The sequence below is a fragment of the Phascolarctos cinereus genome, unplaced genomic scaffold (assembly GCF_003287225.1).
Source record: "Phascolarctos cinereus isolate Bilbo 61053 unplaced genomic scaffold, phaCin_HiC Scaffold_726;HRSCAF=1367, whole genome shotgun sequence".
Classification (NCBI taxonomy): Eukaryota; Metazoa; Chordata; class Mammalia; order Diprotodontia; family Phascolarctidae; genus Phascolarctos; species Phascolarctos cinereus.
The window spans coordinates 427024598-427036764 of NW_027556098.1; the positions used below are offsets into that span (position 1 = coordinate 427024598).

The following is a 12167-nucleotide window of genomic DNA, read 5'->3' on the forward strand; positions in this document are numbered from 1 at the left end:
ACCCTGTCCCCAGGTGTGGGAGGGGCTCAGGCCAAGCATGAGCCTCAGAGGGTCTAACAAGTGGCCTGTGGGTGTCTTCGGCTGAGCGGCAAAGTGGGTGAGCAAATGGAGGTGTCTGCTCCCCCTCAAGGCCCACCCCTCCCAGAAAGGGCTCCGCTCTGGGCACTCTCTCCTCCTTGCCCACCAGCCCAGGCTTCCAGCTTCCTGCCTGTGTCCCCAAGCCTGCAGCCTCTTCCTCTCTATTGTGTCTTATCCTACTGGAGTCCCGGCCTGTCTCCTTCCTCCTTCCTTAGCGTAAAGCACAGACCTAGATTTCCTTCCTTGAATCCTCCGCTCAGTGAACAGTAAGTGGCCTGTCTCCCTTCAGGGTCCAGCCCAGGGAGCTCATCTCCTCTCCCTCTGCCCACCTTGGTGCCCACCCCAGGGGCCGGGGCTCCTCCTCCTCAGGTCCTTTGGAAAGATGCCAGAGTTCCATAAGAAGCTTGCAGCAGTTTAGAGGGAGAGTGACTGACCCCTAGTCTCCCCCCCCCCCAGAAGAATGTCTTCTCTTGACATGGTCTCTCTCCCTTCCATTGCCTAGACTCAGGTCTTAGGCATAGTGGGTATCTAACAACTGTTATGTAAAATCTGTGTGGTTGTCCTTTGGGTAGCAGCCAGCAGCAGAAACAAGGCAAGTGTCCACGGACTGGGGAACGTGTCTCCTCCGAGCAGGAAGACTAGTGAGAAGCCACCAAGCCTGGAGATGCCCTTATGCCCAAGTGAGGGGAGCAGGGCCCGAGCAGCTCCTCTCTCCCCCTTTTCTGCTGAGATGGTGAACCAAGGGGATGGAACCCTGCATACAATGCCAGGCCTGGCTAATTTCAGAACTGTTTTTTTTCCCCCTTCTTTCTGGGAGGGAAAAGTGGAAGGGATATTTCTGGAAGGGAAGGGGAGGGGAGAGGGATAAGAACTGGACCTTTGATTTCATCGGGAAACCAAAGTTATTGACAAAAGCCTCTGTGAAAAAACAGTGAGTTGAATGGCACCAGTAGATGCCCCAGGAGCCTGAGCTATCTGACCCCACCTCAGTCACCTTCAAGGACAATCCTAACAACCAGCATTTAGATAGTGCCTAAGCACTTTTCATTTGCTCAATTCATCCTCACAACCACTCTGGGTCAGTGCTGTTATCCCTATATTACAGATGAAGGAACTGAGGTAGACTTGGGACTTTGCCCAAAGTCACCCAGCTGGTAGCTGAGGCCAGATTGAAACTCGGGTCTGATTTCCTGATTCAGAAGGCCAGTTGTGTCCACTGCCTGCCCCTCCTTGGTTCTTTAGCCTTTCCCTGAGCACTACAGGGAGGTACCTGGACCCCTTCTCATCAACTCCCAGGGGCTCAAGACCTTGATGTCAAGGACTCCCAATTCTGCCTCCCCTTCAGCTGCAGCCCTTTACAGGGTGTCCCCCAAATCTCAGGATAGTGAGCCTTTTGGGACACCTGCATTACCAGTTGCATGTCGGGCAGCTCCAGGGGATAGTTCCTAGACACGTCCAGGCCAGCTTCCCCCAGGCAGCACTCCCAATGTTTGTCCCCAAGCCCCACTCCTCCAAACCTCCCTGTACAGCCCCACCCTCCAGAGTGAGAACCTTGGGGTCCTCCTTCGCTGTTCTCCCTTCCTCACTGCCCCACCACCAAACAGTGACCAGGTCTTAGCTCAGCCCCAACTCCGGCAGCCCAGGCCAGGCTTCTCCTTGCTCATTCCCTTTGCCTTGTCACCGAAATAACCTTTGAATTAGTCTCCACCTCAGATCACAGGGTCTTAGCCTGGGAGCTGAGAGGGGCATTGGAGCCGTGGAATCCTATGTCCTCATTTTACCCATGAAGTCCCTAGAGGTCGGAGGCGAAAAGTAACCCGCACTCCTGGTCTTCCCACTGTCTCCCCTCCTTTCCCAGGACAGTGGCCACAATGAGGATTCCAGGACAGAGACCTGCCCGCGGCGCTAGGATCCCACGGCCTAATAGCACTGGAAGGGCGTCAGGAGAAGACACAAGCTCGTCTTTCAGCCGGGCATCCCAAGACCTTCCCACTCTGCGTGTCCCTCATCGCCCGCCTCCAGACCTTTGGCCTGGCGGTCCCCCGAGCGCTCCCAGGGCAGCTGGCCCCGCGCCGGGCGGTGACGTCAGGCGGGAGCTACTTAGTAGCCGCTGGGTTCCGGCTCCGCCCCCCAGCCTATACTTTGTATCCCCGGGGGAAGGTCGGTTCGTCGAGGGGGCGGGGCCGGGCGAGGAGCAAGGAGAGACGGACGCTCCGCCCCCTCGAACTCGGTTCCGCCCCCGACCATTGAGAGCGCGGGCGGGAGGACTCAGCGTCCTAGAGCGGCCCGGAAACGGCTGCCGGGAGGGGCCTGTGCGGACACCGCCCGCGCACCGGCGAGCGGAGCCCCCGGGCGGCCCACGGCCCACTCGCACCGGCGAGGACCCCGCAGGGGAGCAGGAGGCCTCTGTACCGGAGCCCTGGAGCGGCCCACGAGCCTGCGGCCGGGGGAGGCGGGGCCTGGGGAGGGAACGGACGTGACGTCAAGGTCACTTCCGGTCTGCCTGGCCGTCCCCCTGACCCCGGGCCCCGAGGAGCCGCCGCCGCCGCCGTCAGGGAAGAAGAGGAGGAGGAGGAGGAAGAGGAGGAAGAAGCCCGAGGACCAGGAGGAGGAAGAGGAGGAGGAGGAAGACGGAGCGGCGGCGGCCCCGGGAGTCCAGCCCCAGCCCGACCTACACGGACAGGAACAGGAACCGCGCCGGTGAGCGGGAGGGGGGGGGTGGTATGGGGAGGGGAGCGCCTGGGAACGCGCATGTGCGTTCCTCGGGGAGGGCCCCCTTCTGAGGGGGTGGAGGAAGGCCCCCCTCCCGGGCCTCGGAGACGCGCATGCGCGGGGAGGAGGAAGGGCATTTCGGGGCCGCGCCCGCGCGCTCCCGGGGAGGGGGAGGGGCGGTGTAACGTTCCTGCTCGGGGGCGCGCGCCCAGGTAGCGGGCTCCTCCTGGTGCGCGCACCCGCCTCCTGCGGATGTTGGGGGAGGGGAGGGGCAGGAGTGACACGTGACCCTGCCCCTCCCCCCCTCTGGCCAGGCCTGGCCTCGAGACCGGAAGCTGCTTCAGAGGCTCCAGGGGGAAGTTGAGGCCGAGAGGGGGAGGGGCAAGCCTCAGTTCCCCCTCTGGGCCTCACCCGAACTGGGTGGGCCGTAGCCTCACCCCCTCCTCATCGGGTTCCACAGGGAAACTCAGTCCCCAGCAGTGTAGTGACTGGCCCAAGGTCACCCCACGCCCATCCTCCCGTCCCCCCCTCCTTCCTCCCCCCCCCCGACTCTGCAGGACGGCCCCCGGTCGCTTTCTGGACCGCGGCAGCAGGGTCGAGCCTCAGTTTCCCCCGGGCGCCTTTAGGACCTGACTCACCCCCCCCCCACTCACTGTCCCTTGGCTTCCGCCCCCGCCCCCAGGATCTGGGCCCCAGGCATGGAGCTGCGGGAGGAAGACTGGTCCCCAGAGCCCCTGGACTCCTCGGAGCAGCAGATGGCCAGCCGCGAGCACCCGGGTGAGGGGGCTGCGGGCGGCGGGGGTGGGCTGGTGGGGGAGGGGCCGGCGGGGCCTCCCCCCAGCGGGATGGGGGCAGGGGGCCGGGGGGAGGGAGGGAGGGACTGAGGTCAGGGCGCAGGGGGCCCGAGGTCGGGCTGGAACGGCAGGGCAGGAGAGGCGGGGACGGAGGGGACCCCCAGGCCAGGCTGCCGCTTCCTCCTCCCCCCTCTGGTCCTCTGTCTTCACTCCGTATCTTCTCTTTTCTCCTGTCTTTCTTCCCTCTCTTTTTTTCCTCCTCTTTCTTTCTCTTCCTCGTCCTCTTCCTCCCCCTTTCCCTTCTCTTCTCCTTCCTCTCATTCCCCCTCTTTCTCTCTCCCCCTCCTCTTCCTGTTCCTCCTTCTCTTTTCCCTCCCCCTTTACCCCTCCCCCCTCCTCTTCTCCCTTTTCGTCTCTTTTCTTATTCTCTTTCCTCTTATTCCACCTCTTCCTGTCCCTCCCCCTCCTCTTACTCCCTCTCCCTCCTCTTACCCCCTCCTCCTCTCCCCTTCCTCCCTCTCTCCCTTCCCCCTCCTCCTCTCCCCTTCCTCCCTTTCTCCCTTCCCCCTCCCCCTCTTCCTCCCCTCCTCCTCCACCTCTCAGGCTTCAGAGGAAGGGCCTTTGGGTTGGCTGAGGCTTCACAAGAAGGAGCCGCCAGCTCATGGTGACTTGCTTTCCCAGCTCTAGAGTGCTCAAGTTTCCCTAGCTTGACCAGCAGTGATGGGGAAGGTCATTCATTCCCTCCCAAAACAGCCTACACCACTTGGGAAATTCCTTTTGGCAGCTCTGCTCCCTGGCACTTTCTTCTGCCCAGAGTTCAGGGGTCTTCCTCCAGAGAATTGGAGACCCCTCTGGTGTCCTGGCCTGGCCTCTTTTTAGCTACTTTAGTTTCCTGGTCCCCTTCATAAAATGGGTACCTGGAATGAGCTGTTTCACTCCACCTGGGGTCTGACCGTGCTGGAGGGAAAGGCTCGTACTCAAAAAAATGTTAGAAAACTGGGTGTCATGTTTTAGGGAGGCTGGGAACCCTGCCCAGAGCGTATCAAGTGAAGGAAATGGGGACTAGGAGCCTGAAGGAGAGAAGATGGGGTTGGGGGAGACATGCTGCTGCATGGGAAGGGCCCTTTTCTCCCCCTTGAGCAGAGAGGGGGACCAGGCTGAGCCACAGCAAGCCCAAGGTCTCTCTGGGGCTGTTTATACTTCTGTACCTTTGGGGGGCTTGGACTCCTTGGGACTGCTGGGGTCATGGCATTGGGCCTTGGGGATCAGTCTGATTTATGCGTGACTCACGCCTTAAAAGGGGGCAGGCAGAAAGGACCTTAGCCCTTGTCGAGGCCCCGGAGGCGGCCCCTCCTTCTGACCTCCCTCCCTCCTTCCTCCAGTGGACATCCTCCTCCTGGACGATGATGAGGATGAGCCCAGCTGGCCCCCCTCCCAAGCCCTCCCCGCCGCCACCTCCCATCCCTCCCTCTGGGCCTGGGGGCCGGCCACGCCCACCGGCCCCCTATATCTGCAACGAGTGTGGCAAGAGCTTCAGCCACTGGTCGAAGCTGACCCGCCACCAGCGCACGCACACAGGCGAGCGGCCCAACGCCTGCACCGACTGTGGGAAGACCTTCTCCCAGAGCTCCCACCTGGTCCAGCACCGGCGCATCCACACGGGCGAGAAGCCCTACGCCTGCTCCGAGTGTGGCAAGCGCTTCAGCTGGAGCTCCAACCTCATGCAGCATCAGCGCATCCACACGGGCGAGAAGCCCTACGCCTGCCCCGAGTGTGGGCGCAGTTTCACTCAGAGCAAGAGCCTCGCCAAGCACCGGCGCTCCCACAGCGGCCTCAAGCCTTTTGTGTGCCCTCGCTGCGGCCGGGGCTTCAGCCAGGCCAAGAGCCTGGCCCGCCATCTGCGGCTGCACCCTGAGCTGGCTGCTGAGGGCAAGGCGGCTGCCCGCAGAGCCAGAGCTGCCGTGGTGGCCGAGGTGGAAGCCGAAGTGGCCGCCGCTGCTGCCGCCGCCGCCGCTGCAGCAGCAGCAGCTGCTGCCGCCGCCTCCATGGGGGAATCCACGGTGGAGGACGGAGACATGGCTGCCGCCGGGGATGGTGGCGGGCTGGCTTCGGGCCGAGCTCGGGCAGAGGGGGAGGTGGAGGAGAGGGTGATTAAGGTGGAAGTCGGCGCTGGTGGGGTGGTGCCCCGGCCCCGGCGAGCCCCGACTCTCAAGCCTTATGTGTGCGTGGAGTGTGGCAAAAGCTTCACGCAGGGCTCAGAGCTCCTGGCCCACCAGCGGGCCCAGCATGGGCTGGGGAGCTGGGATGGGGAGGAGGAGAAGGAGGGAGAGGACGGGGAGGAGGCCACAGCTGGAGAGGAGCCTGCCCACATCTGTGTAGAGTGCGGGGAGGGCTTCGGCCAAGGGGCGGCCTTGCGGAGACACAAGAAGACCCACGCTGTGGGGGCACCCCTGGTGTGCCAGGCCTGTGGGCAGAACTACTACGTGGCTGCTGGGGTTGTGGATGAGGGCCGGTGTAGCGAGTGCCGGGCCCGGTAGGGGCGGCGGGGCCCGGGGGGAAGGGCTCCTCGGGCTGGGAGGGAGAGAGAGAGAGCGCAATCGAGCCAGACCATGAGACACTCAGCAGGAGTTAGACATAGTGAATGATGGGTGGCGGGCAGGGGGAGAAAGCGGCACATTCCCCCACGGTCTGAGATGGGGAGTTGGGGTCCGTGGGCACGAGGGCTAGAGCCACGGCAGATCCTCCGGTGCTGTGCCTCCCTCCACCCCGTTCCCCTCCCTGGGCCCAAGAGACAGAGAGAGAGAGACCAAGACAGAGGATTCCCCCCCGCCCCCATTATCTGGGGAACCACGAGGGAAGGGGAGAAATCTCTCCCCTCCTCCCTGAGCCAAGGGGGGGAGGAAAGAGGAAAAGGAGTTCCTTTTCTCTCATTTAGCGTTTTATTTTAGTTCTCTTTCCCCCTCCTTCCTCTCAGTCCTTTTCCCCTTCTCCCTTTTCTATTCCCTCCCCTTCCTCCATTGGGGCAGCCATGCTGATCTGCCCTCCGCAGGCAAGGTTGGGGGAGGGGGAGTTGGGAACAATAAATGGAGCCATCAGATTGTCCCTCCCTGTGTGGTTCTTGAGTTTGGGGGAAGAGGGCAAAGCCAGGATCAGAGAAGGCCTAGAAGGAGTGGGTCTCCTTTTAAGGAGAAGCCAAGTGACCCGGGGTGACCGGGGCGGGCGTCCGGGACCGTGACCTTTGGAGACCGGAGTGTGGAGCTGGTGTCTGGGCCTGAGCCAGCCCCAGGTCAGCTGCTGCACGCTGTGTAACCCTGCATCTCTGCTTGGTGGAGTAGACATCCCCTTCTTGGCAAATGGAGCACCCGAGAGGTTAGAGTGCAGTCGGTGACTTCCTAGCCAAGGAAGGCCAGCCAGGGTTGGGGAGAAGTCACTGGGGATGGATGAGGACCCAAGTGGGGAGTGGACTTGTCAGAGTGAAGAGCTCAGGGCTGCATGGTACTCTCGGACAGAATCCCCACAAAGGATCCCACGATCCCAAGTGGCTGGGCTGAGCTCAGTGGTCTTTGGACTGGATGGGATGGGAGATGGCTGGTCTAGCAGTCGAGGGCACCTTGCTGGTTTCCTAGGCTGCTGAGGAGTGATGGCCTCCTCTGTGCCTCATTGGCGGATGTGGCCAAGACTTGGGAGCAGGCCAGGGCTCGCAATGGCTCCGTTTTCTGAGGAGGGAAGGTTGGCACCTGGACGTGGCCAGCCAGTTTCCTGGTAAAGGAATGGTGAGTGAGTGGCCAAAAAGGCCAGCAGCCCGGCATGGTCATTGGGGGGCTGCGTGCTCAGGAAGGTGGCCTTGATTGGGCCAGGGTTGCAGTCCAGGACAGTCTTTTACTGGGGTTTTACAAACCATTGGATGCAGCCTCAGGCTGTTGGAGGAAATGGGGAGAAAGATGGTCATGTTTTAGAGTCACGACAGCCGCGATAGTATGTGAGTCCTCCCACACGAGGTCGGCCAGGGGTCTCCAGGTGTGTCCCGGGAATCTGCACTTGACCTTGTGTAATTTACAAGTGTTGTAAATGATCCATATGGCCTGGAGAGCAAGACTCAAAGCTGTCCTGGCTGGCTAAAGCATTGGGCTGATTCTGAGAAGATGAAAATAGAAGCACGGAGTGGGGGAGGGCTGTCTGGGGCTAGTGGTGGGCTGCAGACCGACTGTGGGGATACATGCAGAATGGCCCTACTCTGCTCTGTGCTTGGCCAGCGTGTGAAGGAGGAAGTGTTTGGGCCTGCCTCCACACCTCGTGATAAGCTGAGTCCTTTGAGCAGGCCCTGAGTTCATGCAGTGAGAAGCATCTGAAGCCGGATTGGGTCCCATGGTCTAGTCAAGCCTGTCGGAGGTATTCCTGTCCTTAACTTAGATTCACTCAGCTCATGACCTCCCCTGGGGCAAGGCCCCTGGGCCTAGTGCTGAGATTGGGGGTCTGGAGTGAGGTTTGCTAAGACCTATCCTCAGTCATTTTGCCCCTAAAAATGATATTGCTTGTCCAGTCCTGGGCAGGGAGAAGCAGTCTGTGAAGCATTCTCTCCTGGGCTGGCGGTGTGTGTTTGTAATGAGGTGTGGGGGGTTGGGAAATTCAAGGGGAAAAAAATCTCCAAGAGGAGATGGGCCTTAGGGGGCATCCATCCTTACCTGTGCCTGGCTGACCTCCCTTGGGCAAGGCCCCAAGCCTAGGGAAGCCCACCCTACCTGGGGCAGCTCACTTGTCCTTGGTCAGCTCCTGCTGCTTCTAGCCACCGCTCCTGGTGCTGAAACACATCTAGCTAGCCATTATATCTGAGTGCTCCAGGCTCGGTTTCCCCAATGGCTTCAGCCAGACCTCGGGTGCTGAGGCCACTTTGGAGCCATTCTAGTTGCCCTCCTGTGGACACTTTGTCCCCAGTCTAGCTGTGGCCCCACCAGGGAGAGTGGAGGGAAACCTTGACCTCCCCAGGCCTAGACTCTTCCTGTCACCCTGTAGCCCTCAACGAGCCTGGAACTTTGCCATACAAATGGGAAGAGAGCCTGAGAAGGGTAGATGGGACAGTGAAGAGTGACCCAGAGGTTTCCGACTTTGGACCTCCATCTCCCCGTCTGCAGAATGAGTAGTGGTTGGAGATCGATTGAGATGGGATGTTGAGGAAAAGTGGCTTCCCTGGGCGTGATCTTGGAGCAAAGGTGTGTGACTCCCAGGCTCATCCGGCTGCTCTCTGGCCATGGTGCTGAAGGAAGCTTAGAGGCTGGCCTGGGTATGGAAGATTTGAACCTTCTAGCTTTTAGCAAGGGGCTCTAGAGAGAATTAGATCCTTTGTTCTCCTCATCCTGCATTTCACATGGGGAAATTAAGGTCCAGAAAGCTGACATGTCTGGGCTTGCACACAGAGTGCCTGGGTTTTTGGCCTGGGAGCTGAGGGCCTTGAGCTCTTGTTCTTAGCCGACAGCACACTAATGCGTGAGGTCATGTACTGGGAGTAGCAGGTGGGATGCAGTGATTGGAGGTTGGAGGGGAGCCTGGCAGGGGGCTCCCTGCCATCTATAAGCTTGAAAGGTTGGAGTAGGTCTCTAGGGTCTCTTGTAGCTGATAGTCTGGTGTATTGTGGCCCAAGTATGTGTCTGGCCATCCCTTTGTGCATGTGTGTGTCCCATTGGCTCTTTGGGCTTCTCTGAGACTGAGGCTCACAAAGGGTCTCTTGGGTGGGGTGGGCCCATGGGCATCCCTTCAACCTCCTTGCTTCAGTCCCTTCCCAGGATCTGAGCTAGTCGGTATAGCTGATGTGTTTGGTAAGTGCTGTGTCCTTGTCCTCTGGGAGAGCAGATCAGGGAATTAGAGCTTGGCTTTGACACCCATGGGTCAGCCTCATTGCAAAAATTGACTGACTGATTTGTGGCTAGAGCAAGGGGGCTTGCAGATCCTCTGATCCAAATAGGACCCAGAGAGTCTCTAGAAAACCTTGACATGAGAAGGTACTTCAGGGTCCTCAAGTCTAATGTGTCCCTTCCAAAGAAGCCTCTAGTCTGCACCATCCCTAGCCCCTGCTTCCCCTCCCCCCTCACCCCCTACCACTGTTACTGCTCCTGCTGTCCACTCAGTGAAGCCCAGTAATCACCGGCAAGACTGAGGTGCAATCACCTGATTACATTTATTCCATGATGGCACTTGGGGTAGTGAGAATGAAGTCACAGACCACTTGGACCAGGGCAGGCCAAGTGGGCTTTGCCTCAGGCACCACTTCCTCTCCCAGTATGTCGTGGGCAGTCCAGCTTTTGGCATCAGGTGCAAGAGCAGCCAAAGCAGCGAGGCCCTTGTCTGATGGGCCCCTGCTTCATCCTGGAGACTTCTCTTCCAGTTACACCTTTCAGAAGCATTCCTTCCCACAGCCACCCCAGCCAGGTTTTGGGGAGGTGAGCCCCAGCACCTGGAGGCACTCCTAAAGAGTGGATGGTCCTGTTCACACCAGCCAGGGGTGGGGGTGGGGGGAAGGCAAGGCCAGCAGAGTCAGGTCAGCCAAGTGGGAAGGATTATCTGGAAACAAACGCCTTTTGAAAGTGGCCAGCTTAGAGAATTGGGCGGAGGAAGGAGATGACCCATGAAGGAGGTGAGTCGCTTTTCCTCTGTTCCTGATGAGGCACCAGTAACTGCTGTCCAAACCAATCCTAGCCCCAGAGGCAGAACCAAGGGGAGGGTGGCTGGGGCCAGGGCCAAGATAGCTGCGGAATGGATGTACCCCAGACATCTCAGTCAGGAGGAGCTTTCTAGAGATGCTGAACAGGTACTGCTTGGATGAGGGTTTCACAGAGGCCCTGGGACGTAGATTGAAGGTTTGCTTTCCTATGGCTACATGCCCTTGGCATGGCTTGTGCAGGGCACCTTCCGAGGCTTGGCCTTGGGCTTAAGCTGCTCAGCTGCTCCAGGCCTCTGCTCTAGGTTCTCTTGCCCCTTGCCTTCTCCGTGGTCCACCAGCTTTCTACTGCTTTGCATGTGCTGCTGAATTCTGTCAGAGAAAGTCCCACCATGAGCCAACTGAGTCCAAGGCAGTTTGTGTTCCCGTTTCCCAGTGGAGCCCTCACTGCTGCCTGAGTGTTCTTTGTTCTCTCGCTGAGAATTTCACTCTCCACAGAGGCTGTCCCATTCACTCTTCTGCCTCCAGCCACCTTTTGCCTTCCTCCTTGTCAGGTGACCTGAGAAAATGGAAGCCATTCCTCACAAACTCCTGTCTTGTGTGTCTCAGCACCTCATCTCTCCCTTTCCGTTTTCTTTTGCTTTGTTCCAGACTTTGAGGAAGAAGCAGTCCTCTTTTTAAAATGTTACTGGATTTTTTTTTAAACTTGGAATTTACTTCCCTATACTTCCTTCCCCCCCCCCACAGGTTCCTCCTCTCTAAGAAAGACATATATAACCACTTGCATATATCCCTTTCTCCCCCTAAGAAGCCATAGTTCAGCTTCTCATCTCACCCTGGAGGATTGCAATAGCCTCCTGGTTACTGGCCCTTCCTGTAGTCTCTTCTCATCAGAGCCATACTCAAGCAAGTTTGATCACATCCTCCTTCTGCTCCCGTAGCTCAAGGATCAGGGGCAACCTTCTCTCTTGAGCATTAAAAGCTCATCACATCCCTTATATTTTAGCCAAACTAGCCTTACTGTTCTCAGAACTCAGTATTCTATCTCCCTGTCTAAGCCTTGAGATAGGCTGAACCCCCATGCCTGTATATCACTCCCTGAGCGTCCACTTGTACTGGCAGTTTGTGTCCACAGAGGGTAGTGGACTCTGTCTTCTTGGAATTCTAGGGGGTTAACCTAGGGAGCTTCTGATGCTAGAGATACTGTGCTTCCCAATGCTGATTCACCAGTTGGCCTCAATTATCTTGGATAAAGGGCTATTTCCTGAGAAGGTATAACAAGGACAGAAAGTACAAAAAGAATCGTCCCAAGCCCCTTTCCTGTGCAGTGTGCATGGGCACGTGGGACAAATATGTGCACACACACGCACAGGGAAGAGTGGGCTCAAATTGAGAATACCATGCTTATGATGCAAATACATGGAAAACTCAGGGCCAAGGGATCCCTCCTGGATCCTGGTTCTAGAAGTCCTCCTTTCTCCCTTCAGGGAGTCCTCGCCCCCACTTCCAGAGTTCACTTGGTGTAAAAAAGTGTCTCAGTCAATCAGTTGCTCCCTTGCTCAGCTCTACTGGCTCTTGCGGGACTATGGTGTCTTACTGATGATTGGTATAGGGCTGTGCTGAATCTAGCATCTTGCTTAGGTGCTGTCTTTGCCTCTTTCTGTAATCTGCTGCTGCTGGCTTTAAGCCTCAGGTTATTGGTGGGACCTCAGTGGGCTCCGGTAGAGCGCCATGTTTTCCTGATTGCCTAGGCATCCCTTTCTCAAAATGCTCATTCACGTAAGATAAGGAGAGAAGAAGCAAAATGGAGGCCACATGACCTCAGGGACTTATGGTGGCCAGGTAGGGAGTGTGTGCTATTTGCCTTGGATCCTGCTCCACCTGGCATCTCAAAGCCAACTTCCTGGCTTGAATGTCACCACAAGACAGTGAGA

General features: G+C 58.4%; 1 protein-coding gene across 1 annotated transcript; it reads left to right on the top strand.

Moving 5' to 3' along the window:
* The first annotated feature begins 2578 nt into the window (after positions 1-2578).
* ZNF787 (zinc finger protein 787) lies at positions 2579-6686 on the top strand. The gene is given in 4 exon segments (XM_020971938.2): positions 2579-2778; positions 3473-3567; positions 4967-5025; positions 5027-6686. Coding segments are annotated over 3 exon segments (1233 nt in total). The 5' UTR covers positions 2579-2778; positions 3473-3488; the 3' UTR covers positions 6122-6686.
* Positions 6687-12167: the final 5481 nt, after the last annotated feature.